Source organism: Miniopterus schreibersii (assembly GCF_964146895.1).
Source record: "Miniopterus schreibersii genome assembly, chromosome: 6".
Classification (NCBI taxonomy): domain Eukaryota; kingdom Metazoa; phylum Chordata; class Mammalia; order Chiroptera; family Miniopteridae; genus Miniopterus; species Miniopterus schreibersii.
In genome coordinates, this window is record NC_138107.1 from 20764770 (window position 1) to 20790755 (window position 25986).

At 47.0% G+C, this 25986-nt stretch overlaps 1 protein-coding gene and 1 long non-coding RNA gene across 2 annotated transcripts in view; one reads left to right on the forward strand and one right to left on the reverse strand.

Annotated features, from left to right (window-relative positions):
• Positions 1-13100, reverse strand: part of TRAM2 (translocation associated membrane protein 2) — a 69332-nt gene extending 56232 nt beyond the window's left edge. The window contains exon 1 of the mRNA XM_081140854.1: positions 12847-13100. Coding sequence (XP_080996980.1) covers positions 12847-12966 — 120 coding nt within the window. The 5' untranslated portion in view covers positions 12967-13100. The remainder of the gene's footprint in view (positions 1-12846) is intronic.
• Positions 13101-13386: 286 nt separating this feature from the next.
• Positions 13387-20160, forward strand: LOC308559009. The gene is made up of 3 exons (XR_013999083.1): positions 13387-14025; positions 16223-16455; positions 18938-20160. It is a non-coding gene; the product is annotated as an uncharacterized lncRNA (long non-coding RNA).
• The last annotated feature ends 5826 nt before the right edge of the window (positions 20161-25986 follow it).

Below are 25986 nucleotides of genomic sequence, written 5' to 3' on the forward strand. Positions count from 1 at the left end.
CCCCTACCCCACTTTGACCACACAGGGCCACAGACCACCCCCACCTGCACACCTCTATCCTCTGCACATGTCCTCTCACTGCCTGAATAACCCTCCCCCCGGCACATCTGCCTGGCCAATGGCCCTGAGGCTCAGTCCCAGCCCAAACTTCTTTTTAAAATGAACTGTCCCTAACACTCCCAGGGGTGTTATGCTCCCTTCCCTGACCCTCACACTGTACCTCCTGCACATAAGAGCAGCAATGACACTGTGACCTCCCCAGGGACTCTTGGCTCCTTGACGGCAGAATCTTCCCCTTTTCGTCTTTTAACCTAGCCCCAAGAACAGTGCTTGGCAGAGAGCGAATGCTCGGTCTAAGTCTGGCTGAATGAATAAAGAGACATACAGAGGCAGGCAGAAAGCAGGAATGAAGTCTGTTCAGGAAGAAGAGCCAGGGAAAGCTTTCTCGGCAGGTGGTGCCTGTGTGGTAGCAGAGGGGGACACGAAATGAGAAGTTAGACAAAGAAAGGGGAAGGCTTGGGGGTGGGGCATGAACAAAAGCAGGGACGCAAGAAAGAAGGGGGAAGGTTCGGGAACCACAGGTAGGTGTGGTTTGTGATGGGGGGTCAGGGACAGGGCCTGTGTGAGGTGCAGAGGACAAAGGCTGGTCATACTAGGGGGAGCCTTGAATGCCATGCTGAAGGGCCCAGACTGTAGGTGGGCAGCACGGAAGGATCTGAAGAGAGCCATGCTCAGCTCTGTGTCTGAGGAAAATCAGTGGTAGCTCTGGGGAAAAGGGACCAAAGAGGAGACAAGAGGCTGAGGATGAGACTAGGATCCACTGTAACCATTCAGGTGGGACACCATGCCCAGATGAGGGGGGATGAGGCAAGGGAAAAGTGACAACTGGGGGTTTCTATTCTGCCAGTGCACTTGTTTTATTTCCCTCTTCTGGAAGCCACATAAACTAGAGTCACTCACTAGGGGTAGAGGGTATTTAACGAAATCACGGCTGATCACTAACAGGCCTTGGTATAAAGACCTCCCCAGGCATCCGACGAGCGTGTTAGAAATCAGCAGAGGGGAAAACCTCATTGCACCTGTTTCCAGAGGTCTGGCAGAAGTTTAGAGACGGAAGGCACACATGACTGATCAGCTAGTCCACATTTTGTCAAGCACACTTCAAGGAATTATTTACTGACACCCCTGTCAGGCACTCCCTGACATAATATGGGTAGACCCTAGTATACAGTGAGGGCTTGCTAACTTGTGATGAATGCTACACAGGTCATGCCTACATGACTTGGTCCACCAGCCAGTCCTCCAGGTCCCTCCTAATCCCCACCTACCCCTAGAAAAGCGTCCAGAAAAGAAGTCCCCCTCCCTCTACCTCTTCTGAACACTGAAACCAAATAATAATAATAAAAGGTGGAGAAAGAGATATTCCATCCAGCCCTACTTTTTAAAAAATTAAAAATCACATTAGATGCAAAAAATACCTTTTGAATAAGTCCGAAGGATAGAGTCAGGCAAAGGCACCACAATACAATAAAACTAAATAATATGCATGTTCAAGGGCAACACCGCATCACTGCACGCCCTCAGGGTTACAGTAAGCTCTAAGGAAAAGCTATTCCTCTCTCCAGCTTTGACTGTCCTTGCCCGCCCCACACAACTGCCTTGCTGCTCCCCTGTGTCAACTAAAGTGTAGGGATGGGGAGAGAGCTGGGAGAGAGGAGGCCTTGCAGTGTTAGCAGCCTCTGAATCAACACCAGATAATTCAGGTGTGGGGGTCTCTGGGCATATTTCCTGGTTGGGGGTGGAGACTGAAATTTGCAGGGGGGGCGGTTCTCATGTGGATCAGTGCCACAACTTCCTGACCACACTCTTCAACTCTGACCTCACAGTCTCCAGAGCAAACTCATCATGTCACTGTCCTGTCCAAAACTCCCTCCCCATTACCTCCAGGACAGAGTCGCAACTCCTTGGCACATCCAGCAAGGCCCTCCGTGATCTGTCCCCCGCTCCTCTCTTTCCCTTTCCTTCCCCCCTTCTCCTCACCTCCAGAGCATCTTATGATACCAGCCCACCGAGTACCCTAGGGCTGCACACCAGCCCCAGACCCCGTGACCTCTGTGTTTTCACAAGGAAGAGCGGATACCTCTGTCTAGAGCCATCCCACATCTCTTCTCTCCCTGGCCTTAGCCAGCATCCACTCACCCCTACTATGAGCTAGGAGCCCCTCCTCCATCTTCCCAAAGCACCCCCTCTAGCAGACCTCTGCTCAGTGAGCACCACTGTGTGCTAGCCCCAGAAAGCTATACGGCAGCCCAGCTGGAGTACTTGTCATCAAGTGACTGTGCTTGTGTCCCATTATCTGTCTCCCTTACTAGATGGTAGGACTGTTCCCTGTAATCGGGGAATGTTTCCTTTTCCTCTGTTCCCAGGAGCTAGAACAATGCCTCACACAAAATCACTGTTTAATCAATATCTGTAGAATGAGGAGGCAAAAGATTAGAATCAACTCAGACTCACATCTCTTGAGCCATGTAAGCAACATCGGTGGGACTGAGAAGCCAATAACATTGGCCAAGTTACACTTGGTCAGAGCTGCAGGCTAAAGGTGTGATCAGTGGCCAGTGACAATCTGACAAGACCATAGTTGTCATACCTGCAGTATGTGGACCCAAAGACACTCAAGGAACAGTGGCTGTGAAATGCCTCATTATGACTGTTTTGAAACTCCAGAAATGACCACAGTAGTACAATTCATGTCAACAAATATGTTAGCCGGCTTCCAATTTTAGACTTTAGTCTTGCACAGAGCAGGTATATTTACTGCATGATTTAAAAAGAAGAAAATTGAATGACTGGGTGGTTGAATAATGTTGAATGAAGATATTTCCCAGGCTGGATAAGCATGTCAAAAAAATGTTTCTTTAAATTTCTTAGGTAATAAAGTACACTGCTTAGCAGACTAACTTTGCCTTTTATTTCAGGACTCTGTAACGCTCGCCAGAAATTTCTGGGGCTGAATCATTCTGGATAGCCAAACATTCCATATTGCTAAAGATTTAGGTATTAAAACTTTAACATTAATCACTGTGGATGGAAATCTTTCTAAAAATCTTTCTCAGTATACTGCATACCTTTACTTTTTCATGGAATAACAGATAATCACTATGACCAAGTACTGTACTGTGCTGTGCTAGTCCATCATAACAACTTCAAAATCTACTGGAGCTGTTTGCTCATATACTGATACCTGGTATTCATGTTTTTTCATCTCTTATGACTGTTAAGTATTTAACAATGACTAGCCTTCCCAGCTGTCAGCTACCACTGTCTACCTACCCTAGCACTTCCTCCATGTTAACTTATTCTTTCTCCGGTAATCTGGGGAACCAGATAACCAAGCCTCATATAACTCCATTCAAAGAAATGCAGGTGGGCTTTGAGCAAAGGCCTGGGAGACTAGCCTAGGTGTGGCACATACAGCACCAGGGCACAGGTTTAGGGTCACTGTGCTCTGGGACCTCCCCTTTGCATTCTGTTTCTCAGTTATGTTCCAAATGGATGGGCAGCCACAAAGGGCAGTTCCATGTAGTAAAGGAGTCACCCCAACCCCTTCGAATGTAGTAAGAATAGGTACTGGGTGCTTAGCCTGTACCAGGCCTTCTTTGAAATGCTATATTTGTACTAACACTCCTAATACATTTTGCGTTAACCTTTCTAATTTTCTCAACTACTCTATGACATATCATGATCCCTATTTTACTGATGAGGAAACTGCAGCACAGAAAGGATACATAATTGACCAAGATGATACTGCTAGGACATGGAGAACCAGAATCTAAACTCGGGCAGTCTGGCTCCAGGGCCACGACCTTTGCCACTGCGATCCATGGCCTCTAATGGCTCCTCAAAAGACCCATGCCACAAAGATCCCTAACTCAGAAAGCAATGTGTAGGCCAACAGAACTTTCTGCAATGATGGAAATATTCTATTATCTATGCTACTGAGCACTTGAAATGTGCCTAGTGTGACTGAGGAACTGAATTTTTCATTCCATTGCATTTTAATGAATTTACATTTAAATAGCCAAGTGTGGCTAGTAGCTACCTATTAGATGGCACAAGTGAAGACTACTTTAGGTGAGTCAAAAACTGATAGGTCAAACATTAAATATAATGGAAAATTCCTACTTGAAACCAGGCTTTGGAAGAATGTAATTAAGTACTGATGCATCTCCTCTCAACATCTTCTCCACCCCTGTACGGTTTTTAATTCATTCTCAGAATTTTGAGGAAGAAAGCATGCCATTTGGTTGGAGTAGCTAAAGAGGCCTTCTAGATGAAGAGGGAGCTTGCAGAAACAACAGTATTAGTTGGCCAGGCAAAGCCTTAAGAGCACTGTTAGGGTGTGGGATGTGGGTATGGCAGATCACAGGTAAGGTTTCAAACACTAGGTTGACCCTATGGATCTTAAAAAAAAAAAAAAAGCCACAAATAAGTATATGTGTGTGTGTGATGAGCACATCACTGAATATGGAAATATGCTCAAACCCAGAGTCCCAGACCACATTCAGAGAACTGTTATGATCAATGACCTCTTCTCGCTCACCCTGGGTCCCCTGGTCAGCCCGGCAAAGGCCAAAGGGCCTCTGACATGGAAGCCACAAACCAAGCCAACCCCCTCCCCCACCCTCAACGATTCTTTTCTAATTATATGAATTTTTCCTTCCCCACCACTGGTTCCAATGAGCTATATTATATGTCAAACCCAAAGTTAGGCTAGAAACTGATTTCAACTCAAATAAGAAATGAAACCAAGAGTTGAACTTGAGGCACTAATACAATGGAGGTGCAGCTTTATTCTGACTCATCCTAATCTCTGTGGCTGGGAGGAAGGTGCTTCTTTCCTTTTCCTCCCAACTTCAGAGTAGCAACTTAAGTTTTATATACATTTCCCAGCCCTGGTCTGCATAACCATGCTAAGAAGGCATGACTGAGCCACAGGACAGCTGACACCCTTAGGAAGCAAGAGGGGACCGAGAGGTACATGGGCTGGCGTGGGTCACACAGCTATTTAGTGGCAGAGCCTGGGGAAGAACCAGGTCTCCCAAGTCCCAGTCCTCGCCCCTGCCACCACACACCTCCCTGCCCAGGTCATAGTTCATGCCTCAAAGACCCTGGAAGAGGAGCACATGTTCACACTTCAGGCCAAACCAGAGACCAAACTGCCATTTAAAAAAAATTAAAAAATAAAAATCAGCTATCTACCATTCTTTTCCACCTCATTCTTTTCCACCTCACTCTTCCAAACAACAGTCACAAAATCCATACAAACAAGTTACTCCTTGCCCATTGAGGTCAGAAGTTGTTCCAGTACAAAGTCAGACTGCAAACTAAACACACTCAAAACTCTAGAAGTACTGGGTCTAAAAAGTTCAGTTCTGCTCCCAGTTCTGAGGAATTGTCAGCAGGAAACCAGGCATTGTGAGGCAGGACTGTGATTTCCTGCAGGACTCCAGGAATTGCTGGAGGGGAGACCTGTTTATCCAAGGAATGCTCCTCCAGGTCAGGAGCCCCCCAACTGCGCTTAACCTTGGGGAAAGGAGCTGATAAGACACCCCTGGCATCTCTAAACCTAGAGCGGCATTCTACAATCTCACTGACTCTCAAGGCTGACTTTATGCAGATTCCAGCACATCAGGCACACAAACCAGACGGCAAACACTTAACTAACCAGCCAGGCCCTGGGCCTTCCTCAAAGCAAGCAGGGAGGTCAACAGAGGAAGGAGGGGAAGTTTGTGAAAATTAGATCTCTACTCTGTATCCTAAGGCAGGCACACCCTTCTCCCTCCCTGAAAGCCACATAAGTCTTAATAAGGGTGGTGAGTCACTAAAAAGTCTCTTTTTGAAATTCTTTATAAAAAGAGAGTATCTACACATTTATAATAAATGTGAAGGAACACACTGATTAAACTACTAATACTCTGCCCTTGCAAAATTCAGGAGCTTTATTAAGAAACCCTCTCCCTACTTCAAAGACAGGGCAATTAAGGCTCAGAGGAGTCTGTCCTTCTCACCCCAGGTGTGACTGTCACCTCCACCAACCCCAAAAGAACATTACAGATCATGTTGCAGTTTGATGGCAAAAATCTTAAGAAACCACATGGAAGAGTTCTCCTAACCTTAACCAAGGTAATAAAGGCCTCCTAGTACTAGAGACTGCACCTGTGTGTGTCACACACACACCGCCTTCGGTCAGTTCACTTATTTGCAAGGCTGTAAAGTACAAGAGTACCAGCTGTGCCTCATAAGATTTCTAGGAGTGACCACCACTCTTGTCCTCTGACTGCTGACAACCCCACACTCAGGGTGTTAGGTCTCAATTCTATAAACCACTCCCTTTCCACCAATAGGAATGGCTTGAGGTTAAGGCCCAACAGTCTGTAAGTCTGTAAATTGCACCTGCCACTTACATCAAGTTCAAGACCTGACTCCTATCCACAAATAGTTTGTCAGCTTTAAGCTACCACACTGTGACCTCTTTGAGGACAGGAACCCCACCTTATTCATCTGCATTCCCAGAGCTCAGCACAGGCACACAGCAGGCACTCAATAAACAGCTGCCAAATAAATGAACGCAGCACACTTAAGGAAGGTAGATCATTTTCAAGGCTTCTACACTTACACTGGCATTTAAAGGTAGCGTCTAGAATTCCAGTGGGCAGATGTGTAGAAAATGCACTGGACTTGAGTCAGAAGATGTGGGTTCAAGCCCCAAGTTTGCTAGAAATTCATTCTACTGTCCTGGCTAAATCTCTCAACCTGGGGAGGGGAGAAAGAGGTCTTACTTTTCTCTTCTAGGTTTCCCTTAAACTTGTAAAACTGGGAAGAAAAACGTGCCCTTGAGCTATCCACAGTATTATCTTGGCGATAAGGGCAGTGGAAATAAAACAGCTAGAGGCACCTATTCTCACACAGATGTTGGCTAATAACAGGCAATAACTTTAGCAGGTAAAGCCTCTGCCCATTTGCCTATGTTCACAAGTGATACAAACATCTGGGTCATTCTCTATGGTCTCTTTCAGGGAGATGCAAATTTCAATGATTGTTCCAGGCAGAAAAGCCTCCAAGTGGAACAATGACCCACAGACATTACTTCCAGGTAATAAACAGATTCCACTCAGACAAAGAAAAATAAAGCAGCCTGTGGCTACATTCCGTAGACGCCCCATTCGGGGAAGCACCAGGGCTGAGCTGTAAATGTGAGCCAGACGTGGCTGAATTCTTATTTTGGCTCCAGCTCTAACTCCGAGCGGATGGTCCTTGGCCAAGTCTCTCCTCTAGCAGCCAGGCTCTGGATGGGTATGACAACCCCCATAAACCATCCAGATTACAGGGTGAAGCTAGTAAAGCATTTCACAGATGTGAAGTGTTGCCAAGCCTGTAAGACAAATGAGGGAAGCTGTCAGGAGGCAACGTGGCTTGGGTGGAGAGCCACACAACGGCGCCTCACCTAACCCTGGGCTCCCACAGACTCACCGGGGGGCTCTAGAGGACTCAGAACCCCCCACTCACAACCTGGCTACATTTCCTCTGCTGAAAATCAAAGGAAGCTGTGTGAACCTTCACTGCCCAGAAGAGCCTCTTGCAAAGCTCTTTAAACCACACAGTTAACTCGCAACATTAACCAGCTGTGACTAAGTTAGGTTTGGTTCTCTTCTATGGGGGACATTTGAGACAGCAGAGGTAAATCAAGGCAAAGCATTAGACTGTATGAAAAATAAAGGTCTGCTTGTGAAATAAGAAGCTGTGTCAGGAGCCACGTTAGTAGTTTTACTGTTTTCTTTTCCTTTCTTTAACCATTAGGTACCAATGGATACCAGATACACAGCGCTGGATAAAAAGGTTGAGAGATAACATCAGGAAAGTTTCCCACCAAAGCCTGCTAATAGTGTGCTCGCTGATTAGAAAGCACTTCTGTAGTTTGGAAACTCTAATCCAGTCTTATCAACCCTCTGGCTTCATTTATCAGGGTGGGAATGGGAGGTGCATCAGCTTTGCCACAGAGTGATTTCTGGGGCCCCTTGCCCATGACGAAGCAGATCAAAAGGGAGCTCATGCCTGCCAGAGTGAAGTTTTCACCATAGCAACACACGTTCCTCTACAAACAGGACTGAGGCACTCTGTTGCGACCCGTCTGGACAGTGCCCCCGAGAAACGAGCAAGTGAGGGTTCAGACAACAGAGAGAGCAAGAGAAAAGTGGCCCTTATTTAGCTTGCGAGGCAGCCTCCTCATGGTTTTTCCTCCACACAGCTGACAGTGGCCACACTAAGGCCCTCCAGCATCCACAGCCCGAGTTCTAATAAGACGGATGGCAGAGAAAACAGATGTGGAGCAGTCAAACCACAGGCCCGCTGGGGAAAAGAGGGACCCAGTGTATAACAACCGCACCCTTCGGAAAGCAGAAGGCTAGCACAGGAGAGCTTAGGGTCACAAACTTACTAATTAGTCAATGCCACCTTTCTGATGGTACATTCTACCTAGGGAAGAAACAGGGATAACCAATGTGCCTTATATCCCATAGGATAGGGTGACACTTGAGGGTTGACCAGGAGAGAAACTAGTTCCAAAGTTCTGCTCTGTTGCTCAGATCTCTGAGTGACGCGTGTAGCAATCTAACCACAGAACAAGGGCACCCAAGAGAATCAGTGACCCTTCCCGGTTTCCCCTGACTAATTTCTCTAGAACATTACTGATGGACTATGTCAGAGGCTCGAGAGGAAGATGCATAAAGCCAGGAACCATAAAAGCTGGCAAAGGAACGTCTTTAAAAGCTCATCAGAAGTTAGTGAAAGAAAGGCAACATATGTCCACGTCTGTGCCACTTACATTCCTTTTCGAATTAACACAATATAAGCGGGACTGTTTTGTAACACGAACATTAAGAGACAGGACCGGCAGCCTCACTTCGGGTTATGAAGCCCAGAGGCATGTCTGGGAGGATGTGAACCGGTGCCACAGATCCCACGTGCTAAAAGGCGTGACGCAATGGGCTCCCACTGTACACGCTGCAAACACATCATCCCACAAGTCAGTCTGGTACAGGGGAGAAGGTTCCTGGAGAAAGGCAGCTCTACCACACCTGGCTCCAAAACAAAAACCCCAGCCACTACCCAAAAAATTCCTCTCAGTCCCAAACCCTTAAGTCATCACAGACCAAACAAATGACCGGCCCAGAATTTTAGAAACGTTTCCTTGCTGCAGAGCCAGCAGAGCCTGCAAATAAGCTTTAAAATAAACAAACAACGTGTTGGTCTCGAAAGGACATTTTTGAGGTAACGTATAAGTTGTTTTCTCTGTTCCATGCACCCCCTTTTTCTCATTCTCTGTTCACTGATGAGAGTTTTCCCCCTTTCCCTGCCTACTTCAGTGTGAAACGTGGCACAGAAAGGGACACTGGAAAGTGAAGGGAAAGGGGGTGGGGGGAGACACTGCTTTTAAATCTGACATACACACCATACACACTCAAACTGGCCTCCCACACAGTGAAGGGCTATCAGGCCGGACTCCCTCTAAGACAGGGCTGAAGGCCCAAACTGTCCAGTAGAAAACTCCCCTTGCACCACCTCTCGGGAAAGCAGAGTTAAGAAAGAGAAAGCTGGAAGGGAAGGAGGGGGGAAATAAAGCTCCACATTCCTGACATTTTTTAGCCAAGTGCTGTGGCTGCACAGAACAGCTCTATTCCAAACAGCCTGCAGGACAGAAAGAAAACCTGAATTCTGGGGAAAGAACCTGCCCCCTGCCTTGGAAATGGGAGGAATCTTAGGATGACCCAAAACTAAATCAAAGGAGGAAGGAGAGTCACCCTTTCATGTAAGTTCCCAAAAGGGAAGGAATTTGGAGTCATCATCTCCCAGGGGACAGAACTGAAGTCCTGGAGTCCTAAGGGGGGAATGAAAGCCCCTCTGAATGATGGGGAGCTGACTAGTGAGCTGGGGAAGGAGCAAGGCAGGAATAAGATGGAGATCAGTTAGGATACATGGGCTGGGGCTGCCTGGGGTGGGGAGAGGGGCCCAGCTCACTGGCAGGACTGGGCAGGGGACCCCAGGAGGAGGAGTGGCCAGTAGACTGACTCTTTGTGGGAAAAATTATAAATGAGTTTTCTTGACTCAGCTCCTGGATGAAGGAATCCTGGCCATGCCCAAGTTAGCAACCCAAAGAGCCTGCTGTCCTCTCTCCTTGTCTCCCCCATCCCTTTCCACCTCCTTCTGTCCTCACTCCTAGGAAAGAACGTCACATGCTGGACTTACGCCACCTCCTCCCATATGCATCCCTACATACAGACACACACACACCACACCTCCAGGGGAGAGCCCAGAAGACCCTAAGTGCCATCTAGTAAGTCCTGTGATGGGTTATGACGTACCACCCCCGGCTTTGTTCCAAATGTGAAGATGCCCACATGTGTTTCTCTGAGGTCCCTGAAAGTAACTGAGCTGTTTCTGCTCTCATCTGGTAGGGAGAGCAGAGTGCCAAATATCTGAGTTCCCGCAGTTGGTGGGTATAGACAATGAGGATCTACTACCATGTCCCTGGCACAGCAGAACACGCATCCTCCATAAGGGGGGTTCAGCACAGCCCTCCTTCTCCCAGACCAGCACACACCAGCAATCCCACAATGCACCTTCTATGCTCCTTCCAGAGAAGGAGACTCCTGCCCTCTGGGCCCAGAGGTGTAGGTCTAAGGTACTACAGGGTGAGCATGGTACGAAGCCAAGGTCCTTTCCACACTCCCCAGTACAATCCCAAGAGCGGGAGGAGGGGAGTTTTTTTGTTGTTTTTTCTCTTCTGTCAGGTACCGGGAGTAAGGGTTCCTAGCACTTTTCAACTCCCAGAGTGCCAGGTTTAATGCACAGGACTTTCCAAAACTAGAGGGCAGGGACAGCAGGAGGTACCAAGCTCCAACACCAGGCAGCTCTTTCTGAGCTAAGATAAAGCAGGTAGAGCCACGGACCTTAACAAATGCCAGAAACACAGGCAAGGGGGTAATGAGGAGACTTCGCCAGCTGCAGAGCGTGCTGCTCTGAGGTCTACAGCTGTCACGTGTGTCTTTCCAACCACACCCTTCAAGACTGTTGACACGGCACTGGGAGGCCTCTTAGAATGGAGGACAGCAAACAGATACAAATAGGACAGGGGGTATTGGCTGGACAAAATAAATTCTCTCTTATTTCGTTAAGCTATTATTATGATAAATAATAACAGGGCTTTGGGGAGCAAGCGACTTGTTTTCACATTTGTAGAATCCCCTATGGCTTTTGTTGCTTGCATGATCTCAGTTAAACCTTACAATAACCCCATGAGGAAGAGAGGTTTGACTAACCTCTTTTAAGATGGGGAAACTGAGGCCACAATCAGTTTTTAGTCAGTTTAGAGAAAAAGCAGGGACTGGGACACAGGGACGACCCTAGTAGATACAGCCCTTTCCAATAAACCATGAGAGCTATGGGCGTGGGGGAGGGAGGGATTGAAGTAAAGGAGCTTTACCAAAAGCCGGTGTGCAGATCCCAACCCTAGTCTCAGGTTTATTTCCTACAGACCCTCCACGGGCACATTCACACATCTAATCCTGACTCAGCCACAATAAGAATGTCCCCAGCTTGAGGGCAGCCTCACTGGCCAATCAGGACCCTTGTCAACTTAGAGGGGAGAGGAGGAGACAGGGAGACCCAGGGAGAAATTAGCCCTGCTAGGAATCCTCCATCTCCAAGGCAGTTTACAAATGGTTACAGCTTCCTAACCCTTTCCTGAGAATGCAGATAAGCAACCTTACCCAGAACGAAGGACAAGGCGCTGCCTCACTGGAGACCACAGTGAGAGTGAGGGGAGTGTCACTAGATAGTGACAAGATATATCACAGCATGCTCACTTTCCTCCAGTTCTCCTCACTTTCGAATATCACGTTTTTCTCGTTCTCTTAGGTGGAGAGAATCCTTCCCACCAGACCCCCTGGATCCTGACCCGGTGGGGCTTACTACAAGTCCCTGCTCTGCTGTGAGGCTTGTACCAGCGCCTTGCTTCGGTGGAGTGGGGGGGGGGGCAGTGGTAGGACCCCATCCTCTCCCCCCTACTCCCACAGCTATGAGAGAATCACCTTGCCCCTAAAAGCACCGGGTATCCCGTCCCTCTCCTCGGCCCCGTAACAGGGAGAAGCTCTGGGTTCCCCACAGATGGAGCTGAGGGAATAATCCAGAGTGATAATGAGTATATGATAATTGGCCATTTAGGCAAGGGCAAAAAAAGGGGGAAGGTGGGCAGGAGGACAGCACATGGGCACTGCCGGGATGAGGCCACCGCCACACGTGAAGATGCAAAAGACCCAGAAAACCAGGTGGGAGGTGAAAAGGGTCGGGGTCCCTCCCACTGGAAAAGCCCAGAAGAGCTGGCAGGCGCTGCTTGGGAGAGGGAGTTAGTTGTGCAATGCCTCCGGGTCTGGGAGTCTCCGGGCTTGGCTCCCGGACACCAGAAAGGAAACCCCACTGTTTGGGCCAGGGTGGCAGCACTGCGGTTGGTTCGAGGCCAGGCTTAGGATTCAGGGCTGCAGAGAGCGCTGCAGGATATGGTGGGCGCCTAAGGGGGCGGCCGAGCAGGGCACGGCTGGCGAGGCGCGGAGCTGGGGGAGGGGGGGTCTGGGCTGACTCGGAGACCAAGCGGGGTACGGTGTACAAAGCCGGGGGTGCAGACAACGTGCTGGCAGCCCGGCGCCCCAGCTCTGACGAGGACCCCGGGGACCTGCAGGGGTCCGCCGGGCGGCGCACGGGAAGGGGCACCCCCTCCCCGGTCTCGCTCACCTCGAACATAAGCCCTATGAGGACGCAGAGCACCAGGCAGAAGCCGATGTCCGCGTGGTTGTGGATGACGAACTCCTGGCTGAAGAGCGGGTAACTTTTCGTCCTCCTGCGGAAAGCCATGGCAGCGGGCGCGCCGCGGCCGGCGGGGCCCGCACCCAGCGCTCACGAGCCGCCGCGCAAACTTGTCCACCCCCGGCCCGGTCCGCCCGCCGGCCCGCAGCCCGTCCGCCCTCCCGCCAGCCGGCCTAGCTCCCAACAACTTCTGGGGCCCGCCCCCTTCCTCCGCCCGCCCCCGCCCCCGCCGCCCGGAACCGCCCCCGGCCGGAGCCCCCTCCCCACCCGCGGCCGCCCTCGCCGCGCCCGGATCCTCGCGGCCCCGCCCCCGGCGCCTGTAACCCCCTCTCGGCCGCGGACGCCGGGGGCGGGGCCGGCGAGCGAGGCCCGGGCTCCCCTCGGCCCGGGGCCGCCGCGCCCGGGGTCACCCTCGCCGCGCGCTCGCGCAGCGCCCGCCGCATCCTCGGCGCGGCGGCTCGGCCGGAGCAGGCCGCGGGGGCCCGGACGCGTCGCCGGGCCGCGTCCCGCCCGGACAGGAAGTGGGCCCGCGCTTCCCTTGCCCGCGCCCGCTCCTTCCTCCGCGGGCAGGGAAGGGAAGGGAAGGAAGGGCCCGGGAGGCCGCGCGCGGGCGGCCGGATACTCCCGGGCTGCGGGCTCTGCCCCGGGCGCTGAGAGCCGCGCGGCTTCAGCGGGAGGCGGGGAGCTGCGCGCCGGCCTTCTCGGGGCCATAGCGCCCTGCACGCGAGATAAATGAACGCACGGCTGATCGAGTATTTATGGAGAGCTTGCGGTGGGCCGGGCGGGGTGCATATTGCTGGGATTATGCAGCAAACGGCCAGAGAAAGACCCTGCCCCGGGGCAGCCTTGGTTCCAAACGGAGTGGCTGGGCCGGTGAAGTTTCGCTGTGGCTTGGGAGACCCTTGCGCTTTTGTAACTTAGTTTTACACGTCTTACCCCAAGTATACCTTCAATATGAATTGATCTGAAGAAGTGGAAGAATAAAGCCTGAAGAGCTTCTTCACCGACAGTTTCTATTTAATACTTTTAAAAAGTACTCGAGGAAAGCACAAAAAGTATTTTTAATAAATGAATTTATATTGGCGAATATTGGATGGACTCCCACCAGTAAGGGAGTCAACTAATCACTTTTTAGATGTACAGAAATACAAAACGAACAAAGAACTATTAAATTCGTATTCATTCTTTTATTAAGTCTATCGTTATCTCACTTCTAAGTAAGTACAATTTCTTAAAAATGGCATAGTATGAAATGTGATCGAGACTGGACTTATCTGGGGTTCCTAGATAAATCTTACATCTTAAGTATCTTGGCTCTTCAGCATTTAGCATACTGTTTTTGATCTTCAGTCCCTTTAAAGGAATGGGAGATGATGCCTGTGTTGGAGTAAAACCTCTTTTAACTTGAAGGCCGACCTTTCTTAAAGTTGGACCTTAGATATTATCAGAAATAGAACGAGCGAGAACTCTGGAGCACCTCAATTTTCCGTCTGTGAAAAGGGGTTGTCAACTGAACTTAAATGAATCCCGAGGCTTTGGCAAGAAATAAATGATAAAGATTTATTCAAGGATCTTCAGGCTTGCAAACCAGACACACAATTGGGCAATACCCAGAGTATTCCCAAAGTGGAAAGAAAAGCTGAGGGTTTCATTCTTGAGAAGAATCAGTCCTGCATTCTTAGCCTCTGGAATGGTCTGAGATGGTAATCCTCTAGATCGGCGATTTCCAAACTTTTTCATCTCATGGCACACATAAACTAATTACTAAAATTCTGTGGCACACCAAAAAATATATTTTTTGCCAATCTGACAAGAATTTTGATTACACTGGTTGGCTATTGTGTTGGCTAAAAGATTTTTAAAATTGATTTTTAGAGAGAAAGGAAGGGAGATGGAGAGAGAAAAAGAAACACTGATGTGAGAGCAAAACATTAATTGGCTGCCTCCTGCATTCCCCCCACCGGGGGATCAAGCCTAGGTATGTGCCCTGATGGGGAATCAAGCAGGCAACCCTTGTTGTCATTTTTTTTATTTGACAATCTAAGGGAAAAGAGCTCAGTGCCCCTGACAAAATAGTCAGGTATTGCATGTTTAAAATTTCTTCGGCACACCAGTTGAAAATCACTGCTCTAGATGATGGGTGGCCTGGATAATGGATGTCATGTGATCTGGTATGTGAATATTCTTTCCTTAGTCCTCCATGGTTTAATCAGAGGGTTATCTGCAGGTTTCATGTATATCCAGGCATTGATGCAGGACTGGAACCATCAAAAGTTTAAGTTCCCAGACTAGTTAAAACAAGAGTAAAGTCCTTTTCTCATACCTCAACCTACTTCATTTTAGTAACTTAGCAGCTTGACTATTGTGACTCCATTTTATTTCTCTACTCTATTCCTCAGTATTCAAATCTTCAAACTGCAGCTACATCTCTTAGGTTGAACCCTATGAAACTGATTTCATTATAGATCAAAACTAGAATACCAGCATTTTACACAATTCAACCTTATAGTTACCTAGTGTTAGTTTCCCCATGACCATTTGTAAAGGATGTGGTGTTGGGAATTTCTTGCAAAAGGTGGGATGTTTTCAACCTCTTAACATTAAGAGTTTAAGCTGAAAGTCCTGGAAGATAGTTAGGTATTAAACCTCCATATTTATAAATGAGAAACCCAAAGTAAAGGGAATGGCTTAGTCTGTGCTCATACTATTGACTGTCAGCCCTGGGCCCTTTCAAATATAATTGAATAATTAGACATAGGGTTCACAGATGCATGGTTTGATATTTCACTACCTCAAAACTCCCTGGAGGAAGTATTAAATGCCTACTTTAGCCATCACAGCCATCTCTTAAGTCCTAGTTTCAAAACTATCTTCAACCCAAAATGGATCTCTCCTCAACCCCTCTCATCTAATCAGTGACGGAGCCTATGAATTCTTCCCTCAGAATATCTCCTGCCAACTCCCACCTCCACCATTCTTCACCTGACCCACACTCCGACACCTCCCCCTTTAACACATCATCTCAATAGAAACATTTACTGAGCACCTACTAAGTACCAGACATTGTGCTAGTTGCTGGAAACAGAAAAATGAGACAACTCGTGATGGTTTTAAAACATGACCTCAAGTTGTTTGATACTACCCCCTTCAAGAGGTGGTGATTAACTCCCTCTCCCCCTTGAATATGAGCTGGACTTAGTAGCTTGCTGCTAACAGATAGAATATGGGATAAGTGATGGTGCAATTTCCAAGACTAGGTCATAAAAGGCACTTTGGTTTTCTCCTTCCTCTCGTATTGGATCAGTTGCTCTGGGGAAGCCAGCTGCCATGTTGTAAGGATACTCAAGCAGCTTTATGGAGAAGTCCTCATAGCATGGAACCAGGACCTCCTGCCAACAACCAGCACTAAATTGCCAGGCTTGTGAGAGCTATCTTGGAAGCCGATCCTCCAGCTGCAGTCAAGTCTTCAGATGACTGCAGACCCAGCTGATCTCTTGATTGCAAGGTCATGAGAAACCCTGAGTCAGAACTAGCCAGGTAAGCCACTCCCAAATTCCTGACACACAGCAATGGTGAAATAATAAACGTTTGCTGTTTTAAGTCACTAAATCCTGTTTTCATTTGTTATGCTGCACAGGGTAATTAATAACCCTGCTGGAGCTTATAATTTTTTAGAAGAAACAGAGACATCATAACAATTCAGTGTGATGATGGTGAATCTAAGAACAGTTTGAAATATATAATCTATAAATGCAAAGGAAAGGTAACTTAATTCTGTCTGGGGTACAGGGGAAAAGATATTTGGGCTGGAGCTTTATCTAGAGGAATTTTACTGACAAAATGCAAAAAAGGGCTGGAGATGAATTATGAAGAGTTAAGGATTGTAATGGATTTTGAGCATTATGATACAGAATTGTGACTTTCAATGTATATGTATATCAAGTCATCACATTGTGTATTTTAAATATCTTACACTTTTATTTGTTAATTATAACTGAAGCTGAAAAAAAATTTTTTTTAAATTGTGACTGTGTTCTGCCAACAATAGGAAGGGATGGGAAGATTTTAAGCATGACCAAGCCTGTCTTTGGAGAGAGAACTATCAGGAATATGAAAGATTATTTTGATTTAAACAGAGTGGTGTCGAGAACACCACTTGAGAAACTACTATTACAGTCTAGTATAAATAAGTAAATAAATAAATAAATAACACCACAAAGAATAGTTCTATAAGCATCAAAGGGAGATGAATTATTTCAGAGCCATTTCAACGGTTAATTCATTGGATTTGGTGAGTGCTTTACTATAATAAGTATGGGAGTTGGAGGAGCCAACATTTTAGGCCAGCATGATATAAATGATGGTGTGACCATTAAACAAAAAAAAAACAAAACTGAAACAACAGAGAGAGAGTAGGCATAAGGGAGAAGTTGACCTCAGCTTTGAACTAACTGGGCTTGAAGAGTCACAGGACATCCTAATCAGCACTTGGACAAGTCAGTTTCCCAACTCCTGGGTTGGATTTAGAGGGGGAAAACCAGAATGAAAGGTATTTGTGCTTCATCTACAATGGGACTGTTGAAGCCATGAGCTTACGTAAGTGTTCCCTGGAGAGTGTGCTAAGTGAGCAAAAAACCCTAGGTTAGCATAATCCTAGGGAACCCCAACACTGAGAAGGGGGAGGAGGAAAAGGGAAGGGTGGGGTGGGGTGGAGGGAACCATGACACAGGCACTTCACAGGGGCAGGTTAAATCAGGCAGGATGAGACAAAGACGAAGCCTCCAGATACAGACATCACGGCCTTTCAGAGCCCACTCTTTTTTTATTATTATTAAAAAAAATTATTTAGAAAGTCACAGAAGTAGAATAAGTGAGTGGTAGAAGAAATGGGCTCAGTAAACAATATATAGAGGCAAAAGGAGGGCCCTTGAAGCTTAGGAGAGAAGAAGGTAAAGGTAAAGAGCCTGGGGGGAGAACAGGGGGAGGGGAAAGCTGCCAGCTTGTTCACCAGAATCGGCCTCACAGTGGGTAGAAGGTGAGGAAAGGAGGAGGAAAAGCAGCCTATTCTTTTAAGAAATTTGGTGAGAAAAAGGGAAGTGGATGATGTTTGGGGGATATAGAGGATCCAAGGAAGGATCTTTAAATTATATTTATTTTTTGAGTTTGAAGCATGCTTGGAGACAGAGAAGAAACACTCAGGAGAGAGAGGGGAGGATTTGAAATACTGAAAATACTAGAAATATAGGAGATGGTTGGTGAAACTAAGGAGGAGACTAGAGGGTGGCTCCAGCAACAGGAAGAAGGAATTGGAAAACTACTCAGAGGCTGGGCCAGGGACCTAGGAATGGGTGAGTACATAGTTATGTCTAGAGGTGGAAGAGATAATAACCTCTCACGTTTATTTTGCGCTTTATGGTTGCCATGTGAGGGAGGCAAGACAGTTATTACCAACCCCTTCTTGTAGCTGTTCTGAGACACAGGAATGGCCAAGGGCCACATAATTAGTGGGTGCTGAACCAGGACTCAGACCAGCAGGTCAGCACAGGGCTCCCATATCCCTTTGCTTGAAAGGTAACCATCCTTCAAGAGAAGGAGCAGGTGCCTCTTCATTTGCAAAGCTGTCTTCGAGGCATTAGGCTGGAGGCGTGCACACAGCACCTTGGGCACACCTCTCAGGTAGCTGCAGGCTCTCCTGCAATCAGAGTTTGTCTGTGAATTTTACCTCTCTTTTGGATGGCGTGACCCTTCAGGGAGGGACCCAGCTACTCACTCTCACATTCCAACAGCACCAAGTGTCTCACATAGTGTGTTTTCAAGTGTTGGTTGAATGAATGACTGAATAAGAGATGCTGTGCTTTGGTTGGCATAAATGTGACCAATATCCCCCCAAAGTAGAAAATACATTTTCTCACATAACAGGATGTCCTGAGTTAGTTCATTCCCAGAGATAAGTGATTCATCGGAGACTAGTGTCTTAATATCCTTCCACTTCACCGCTCTGTGTTTGTTTTTGTCTCAGGCTTGTCCCTCAAGGTTACAAAATGGCTGCAGCAGCTCCAGGCATTCTATCCTTCATTCAATACACAAAATTCAGACAAGAGAAAGAGGAACATTTTGAAGTGTGAAGAAAACTTTCCCAGAAATCCTGGAATCCCCTCATGTTTCATTGGCCAGAATGACACCACATGATCATTCCTAAACCAGTTATTGTCAAGGTGGGTGGAATTGGTGATTGGATTAACTTTACCTGGAAAGCAACCTCAGAGGCACTGGAGAGTTTCAGCCTTTTTTGGAGATCCTAGCTACTCCTGACCAAAATAAAAATTCCAATGGCACAATTGCTGTAAGAACTCTCATAGGAAATGTATTTAATTAATATCTGCAACAAGTTTCAAAGGCGGCTGCTGGAAGCACACAGTAGGCTTAAATGTGAACTTGTCCTTGTGCATAAAAGCTCCCACACCCATGTTCAACACACCTTGTGATGAAACCTTGTTCAGCTCTATCCTGCTAGAACTAATGCTCCAAATGCAGGGATCTTTGTTTTGTTTCTATCAACAGTGCCTAGAACAGCACCTGGAATATAGTAGAGACCAATAAATATTATTAATTTAGAAAAATTCCGATGGCAAGAAAAAAGAGGAGAATTGGTATGGAGCAGGCATCCAGAAGCATCTGCACTGTGCTTTTCTCAAGGCTTTTTAATCTATACTTCTGCTTTTTTGCCACGGGACACACAGCACTTTTGCCCCAACACAAGTCTTGCTTTCTGGTTTCTATACACTAGGCCCTTGAGCCTTACAAATGTCACAGACCCAACAGTCACTGTTGGAGTGTCTGACTGAAGGATCCCCAGTTTGACAAAGTGGGGTGTTCATGCTCTGGCAATCCAAGATATTATGTCAGGCTCAACAGCATCTTTTGCCAAAGGATGAAACTTCACAGCCATCAGATCTCCGTGCCCCTGGTACCACAGCATTTAGTGGAATCAGTTGTGTTCGAAGGGCAGGGTGGTGGGGGTGGCAGTTTTGGGGGCACGTACCAAGGGCTTGTGTGATCTGTAAAGAATGTTAAGACAATGATAAACCTCTAAAGGCAATGTGGTATCTTGGATTGAACCCTGGAGCGGAAAAAGGACAATAGTGGAAATACTGCTAAACTCCAAATAAAGTCTGTAGTTTGGTTAATAGCTTGTATCTATGTTAATTTCTATGTTTTGGTAAATGTACTACAGTTATATAAGCTGAGTGAAAGGTATTTTTAAATGATAAAACTGACAAAATATTGGTCTGCTTTTTTATCATCATAACAATTCTAAACTATGTTAGTGATAAAAACACTTTCCCAGCCCTCAAATCATTTGGTCTAAGTGCTAACCAGTGGTAGTTACTGTTGAACCTTAATATACATGGAAGGTTTAGCTTAGCACATTTTTACCATTTATTTTTTAATAAACATTACAGTATTCTACATACGAGTTAATCCTAGGAACTCATATATAGAGTTCATATATATGTGGTCTCAGATGCACATGTTTGAGCAAATTCATGTCCAGTTGGAACTGTCAGAGCTTATTCTCAGCATAGTCATGGCTCCATAAGGTCCTACAAAATCTTGCTTGCATTTGAACCCAAAATGTGAAGGAGTGATAGCACAGTGATTTTAAAGATGAAGAACCAGAACTTGTTACTTTAATTCTGTCATTCTAGTGACCACTTATAACTTCTATTGTATTTACATTTTAAAACAGTGAAACTGAGTGCAAAAAGCCATAATATCATGTGTCGTGATGATTTTGGGGGATTTTATTTTCATCTAGAGGAGCAGGGTGTTAAAAATGACTGACTCCATGCCCTGGCTGGATAGCTCAGTTGGTCAGAGCATCATCCCAATACACCACAGTTGTGGGTTCAATCCCCGGTCAGGGCACATACAAGAGTCAACCAATGAATGCATAAATAAGTGGAACAACAAACTGATGTTTCTCTATCTCCTTCTCTCTCAAATCAATTTAATAAACTTTTTTTAAATGATCAATTCCATGTATCAAATACACTAAGTACCAGAGTGAGTGGAATTAAGATTCTGAGTATTAGAAACGACCTTAAAGATCATATGTTCTCTCCCCTAATTTTAGAGACAAAGAAAAGAAAGCTCAAAAACTTGCTGCAGTTAAGAAGGATTTGGTGGGTTGGAGTGAGGACAGGGGCCTCTTTCTCCCAGTCCAGTGCTCCCAGCACCAGCTCTAGGTCCCTTGCCTGCTCTCCTTCAGCACACAGGCAATAACTCAGTGAACCAAGTCCCCTGTCCCAAGTCAGCTGGTAACTCAGTGGCAGAGCAAGACGTGGGAACCAGACAGTGGGGCGGGGAGGGGGGGCTCTAACCACTGCCCTGTTTCCTCTTTTCAGCTATCTTTCAGCTAGGGACAGATTACTTTGATAACTAATGACTGTTGCACCTGACATTGAGATGGGAAGAGGGGAGCATTTTAAAAAGAGATGCAACTCAAATTGACATTAGAAATGAATAAATTTCAGTTAGAATTCCCACAACCAGAAAAGTACTGAAATACAACATTTGGGGAACAAAGGGACAATTTCAGGCATTGATTTCCATGGAGTCCTCCAATTTGGGGGTTATCTGTCAATGGACAGTGTATTGGGAACTTCAATTGCCCACAGAAATGTTTATCCTTAGTTTTTCTATGTTCAAGGAGAAAGCAATAATTTTCAGAATGGCACCTGTGTCGTGCAACGGGCCAAAACATTGAGGAAAATCTCTATAGCAGGAATGTGATGGAAAGAAGGTTTTCAGGTAGGGGGGTGGGTGGAGGTGGAGGAGGGCATAGGGTGGATAAATGGAGATGGAAAAATAAAATACAATTCTTAAAGAGGGGAAATAAAAGAAAGGTTTTCATGAAGCGCTGTTACTTGACTGCCATGCTGGCCTTCTCTGGGCAGCTCTCTCCTAGCCGGGGGGAAAAAGGTAAACACTATCTTGATTAAATGTAAGCACCTGGTCCCTGTGAACCTTTGGTACCACCCTTGAAATTCATCCTAACTCTGTTTCTCAGATCACAACCCAGTGTTCAGGAGCCATTCCCATGTGACTTGTCAGACGTGGACACTATCTGCAACTGCTGGGTTCTGTCTTTGCACAATTTCCTACCACAGTAATTGGTTAGGTGTGCCTGCTCCCCGCTAAGCTATAACTGACCTCGTACCACATGCTTGGAAGGATGATGGATGGGTAGATAAGTAAATGGATGGGTGGTAAGTAGGTGGGTGGGTAGAAGGGTAGATGGGTGAATAGTTGGATGGGTAGGTAAGTAGATAAGTGACGGATGGGTGGGTCAGTAGATAGGTGGATGAATAGATGGGTGACTGAAGGGTCGGAAAGGGGATGGTTGGATGTGTGGAAGAGTGGATCGGTGGATAGACTAATGGATCAATAGGCAGGAATCTCGCCCTGGCCCTGTGGATCGCTTGGGTGAAGCATCATCCTGTGCACCCAAAGGCTGCAGGTGTGATTCTTTGTCAGGAAACATATCTAGGTTTCTGACTCAATCCCCAGTCAGGGCGCACAGGAGGCAGCCAACTGATGTTCCTCTCTCACGCTGATGTTTCTCTTTCTCTGTCTTTCCCTTCCTCTCTCTCTAAAATCAATAAAAATATATCCTCGGTTGAGGATTAAAAGAAGGTGAAGGAATATCTACCATCCCATCTTTATATTTGTGCCCAAGGTAGTTCCACAATGGAGGATTGCAAGGGGATTCTGCTTCACCCAGGAGCTATGTCACAAACAAAGCTATATTAAGTTTGGATAGAACTTTGTCTTGGGGTAGGTTTTAAGGCTCAAAAAGGCTGGAATCATAACTTTCCATCTATATGCTTTCATTCTGTGCCACATAGTAGGTGCTGAGTAAATATTTGTTGGTAAAAATGAATGACTGACTGATTGAATGAGTGAATGATTTTAAAAACACAAGGAAGGCTTCTCCTGACCCTGAAATGTACCCCCTCATTCTGATTTTTTGTGTGCTTATATTCCAACGTTAAATTTTCATTCTTTTATAAATCAGTTATGTGCACAAGAGAGTGTCCAGTTATGATGCAAAATATTCCTGGATGTTAAACACATTAAACCCTTTCCATCTGTTGTTTCCTTAGCGGGAATTAGCTGGTCACATTGCTGTCTCTCTTGATTCTTTGCTGATGAGGTTGGACATGGGGCAGGTCCAGATGTTTCTGTGACTGGGCTGAAGTCAGAAAAGGCCCTTTATAGTAGTATGCACCCGGGCTGCGACAAGGGACCCAGACTCTCCTCCCTCCTGCCTTTGGCAGCTAGCCCTGGCCATACTGCCTTCTCAGCAGCCCCTCTTCCGGACATGATGGGACTTGCTCACTTTGTCCCACAGGTTTCTGTCAGCTGGGCAGAGCACTGAGGTGAGGCAAGAAATGAAGAGAGAAGAGGGAGAGTGACATCAAGAAAGTCAACACAAGAAGAAGGGAGACACAGGACACTAAAGAGCGAAGAGAGAGAAAAGAGGAGGTGAGGCTAGAAATGGGCAGGGGGGTAGATTGTGTTTGCAGTGCCATGCCTCTAGTAAGAGTGTCACCATCATCTTGCCTGAACAGGTGTGCAAGGACTCTTCTACTCACCAAACAGCATGAAAATGGAGCATGTTTCTATTGGCCTCATCGGAAATCCTGGCAGACGCTGTCAGAAGGCCATGCTGCTTCTGAGATGTGATTTCAATAGTGTCCACTGTACTTTTTGATTGGGCTTGAGAGGAAGAGGAAAGGGCGTTGATTGTGCTTTTTAAAAAACCATTTTGAAATTCTTCTCTCCAAGTAGGTTTTGCCTTAGACCACACTGAGCTTTTTTGAATAGCCGTGTCTGGGGCCTGCCAGTAGTCTTTGGGCCACACTAAAGCCCTGTGCCAAGGGCCCATGTGTGTGAAATCCCCCCCTCTGTCCCAGCTGGAGGGCATGCCCTTTGTGGCCCTGCCCTCACTCCAGCATTATTCAGAGCTTCTATTCCCCTCTATTCCTCCTCTGCCGTGACCTCAGAGTCCCACTAAGACGTCTGAAGTGTGTGATTCAAGCAAAGAGCATTTTGTTCCCAGCTGAACAGGCTCAGGGAGACCGGCAGTGCCAGAGACGGGAGTGGGCACCGTTCGTCACTGAACTAAAGCTGGGCAGTGTGCACGAGCCCCACGACAAACACCACCTTTCCCTGGGAAGGCAGCCAAGGCCTGGAGCCCTGCGTAGGAAATCCCCCGTGAGAGGCCCTTCCTGAGCACCGCAGAAAATGGTTCTTTTCATAGGCTCTGAGTCCCCTTCCTTTCCAGCCTTAAAGGCCCACATCACATCCCCTGTCCTGGCCCTCAGCACACTGTTCACATGCCAAGTGCCCCCACCCAGCTCCTCGTGGTTCCTGCACCCCTTCTCCTTCCCCTCCACAGGCAGCTGGCTCCCCCAGCCCTCATAAAGCCACCTCCTTTCCCCACTGGGCTGTGGACACTCCCTCCATCCAGGCTCAGTGCCTCTCCCATGAAGCTGTTCTATGTCATGACCTCTAGCATCTCCACAGGCTCCTGGGGTTTGCACAGAAATGATTGTTGACTCTGCCAGATTAGCAAGGGGAGCAAATTCCACAGATGCTTCTGCCCCTAAGTCTCAAAGTTCAGCCCTCCAGGCTGATAGCAGGAGTGAGGTGAGGGAGGCGCCTAGGATTGCTCGGAGTAACTACAGAAACAACAAAAACTATAGAAACAATCACTATTTATGGAGTAATTACTGGCTGGCAGGCTATTGTCTAAGTCAGCAATTTTCAACCTTTTTCATCTTGTGTCACACATAAACTAATTACTAAAGTTCTATGGCACACCAAAAAATACATTTTTTGCCAATCTGACAAAAAAAATGGTATAGCCTGGCCAGTGTGGCTCAGTGGTTCAGCAGCAACCCATGAACCTAGGAGGTCATGGTCAAATTTCCCTTCAAAGCCCATGCCTGGGTTGAGTGCTTGATCCCCAGTAGGGAGCATGCAGGAGGCAGCCAATTGATCAATGTTTTGCTCTCACATTAATGTTCCTCTCTCTCCCTCTCCCTTCCTCTCTCTGAAATCAATAAAAAAATATTTAATAAAAGTAGGTATAACTTTATTTCATTCACACCAGGCAATCTAAGGGAAAAGAGGTCAGTGCCCCTGACTAAATACTCAGGTACTGAATGTTTTAAAAATTCTTGCCTTGGCCAGTGTAGCTCAATTGGTCAGATGTTGTCCTGTGCACCAAAAGGTTGCTGGTTCGATTCCCAGTCAGGGCACATGCCCGGGTTGTGAACTCGATCCCAAGTAGGGGGTGCACAGGAGGCAGCTGATAGATCAATGTTTTGCTCTCTCATCGACGTTTCTCTCTCTCTCTCTCCCTCTCCCTTCTTCTTTCTCTAAAAAAATCAATAAAAGCCCGGCCAGGTGTGGCTCAGCAGTTGAGCATCGACCTATGATCCAGGAGATCGTGGTTTGATTCCCAGTCAGGGCACATGCCTGGGTTGTGGGCTCGATCCTTAGCAGGCGGCATGCAGGAGGCAGCCAATCAATGACTCTCTCATCATTGATGTGTCTATCTTTCTCTCTCCCTTTCCCTTCCTCTCTCTGAAATCAATAAAGATACATTTTTTTAAAAAAATCAATAAAAAATCTTTGAAAAAAATTCTTGTGACACAACAGTGTGCCGTGACACAACAGTGTGCCGTGGCACACCGGTTAAAAATCACTGGTCTAAGCCTTTCTCATGGATTTATGTATTTACTCCTGTAAACAGCCCTCTGCAGTGGATACTATTACCAGCCCCATTCTACAGAGGAGGAAACGGAAGCCCAGAAATGGTGAGCAACTTGCCACAGCTCCAAGCTAGGAAGAGGCAGACCCAAGGTGTGCCTGGGGCGATGCCTTGCCTGCCATGCCCTGGGGGTAGCAGGAGACTTGGATTTCTCTGCCATTCCTTGGGTGGGTTACTTCCAGCCAGCCATGCTCATTTTTCAAGTCTCCATTTCCTAGTCG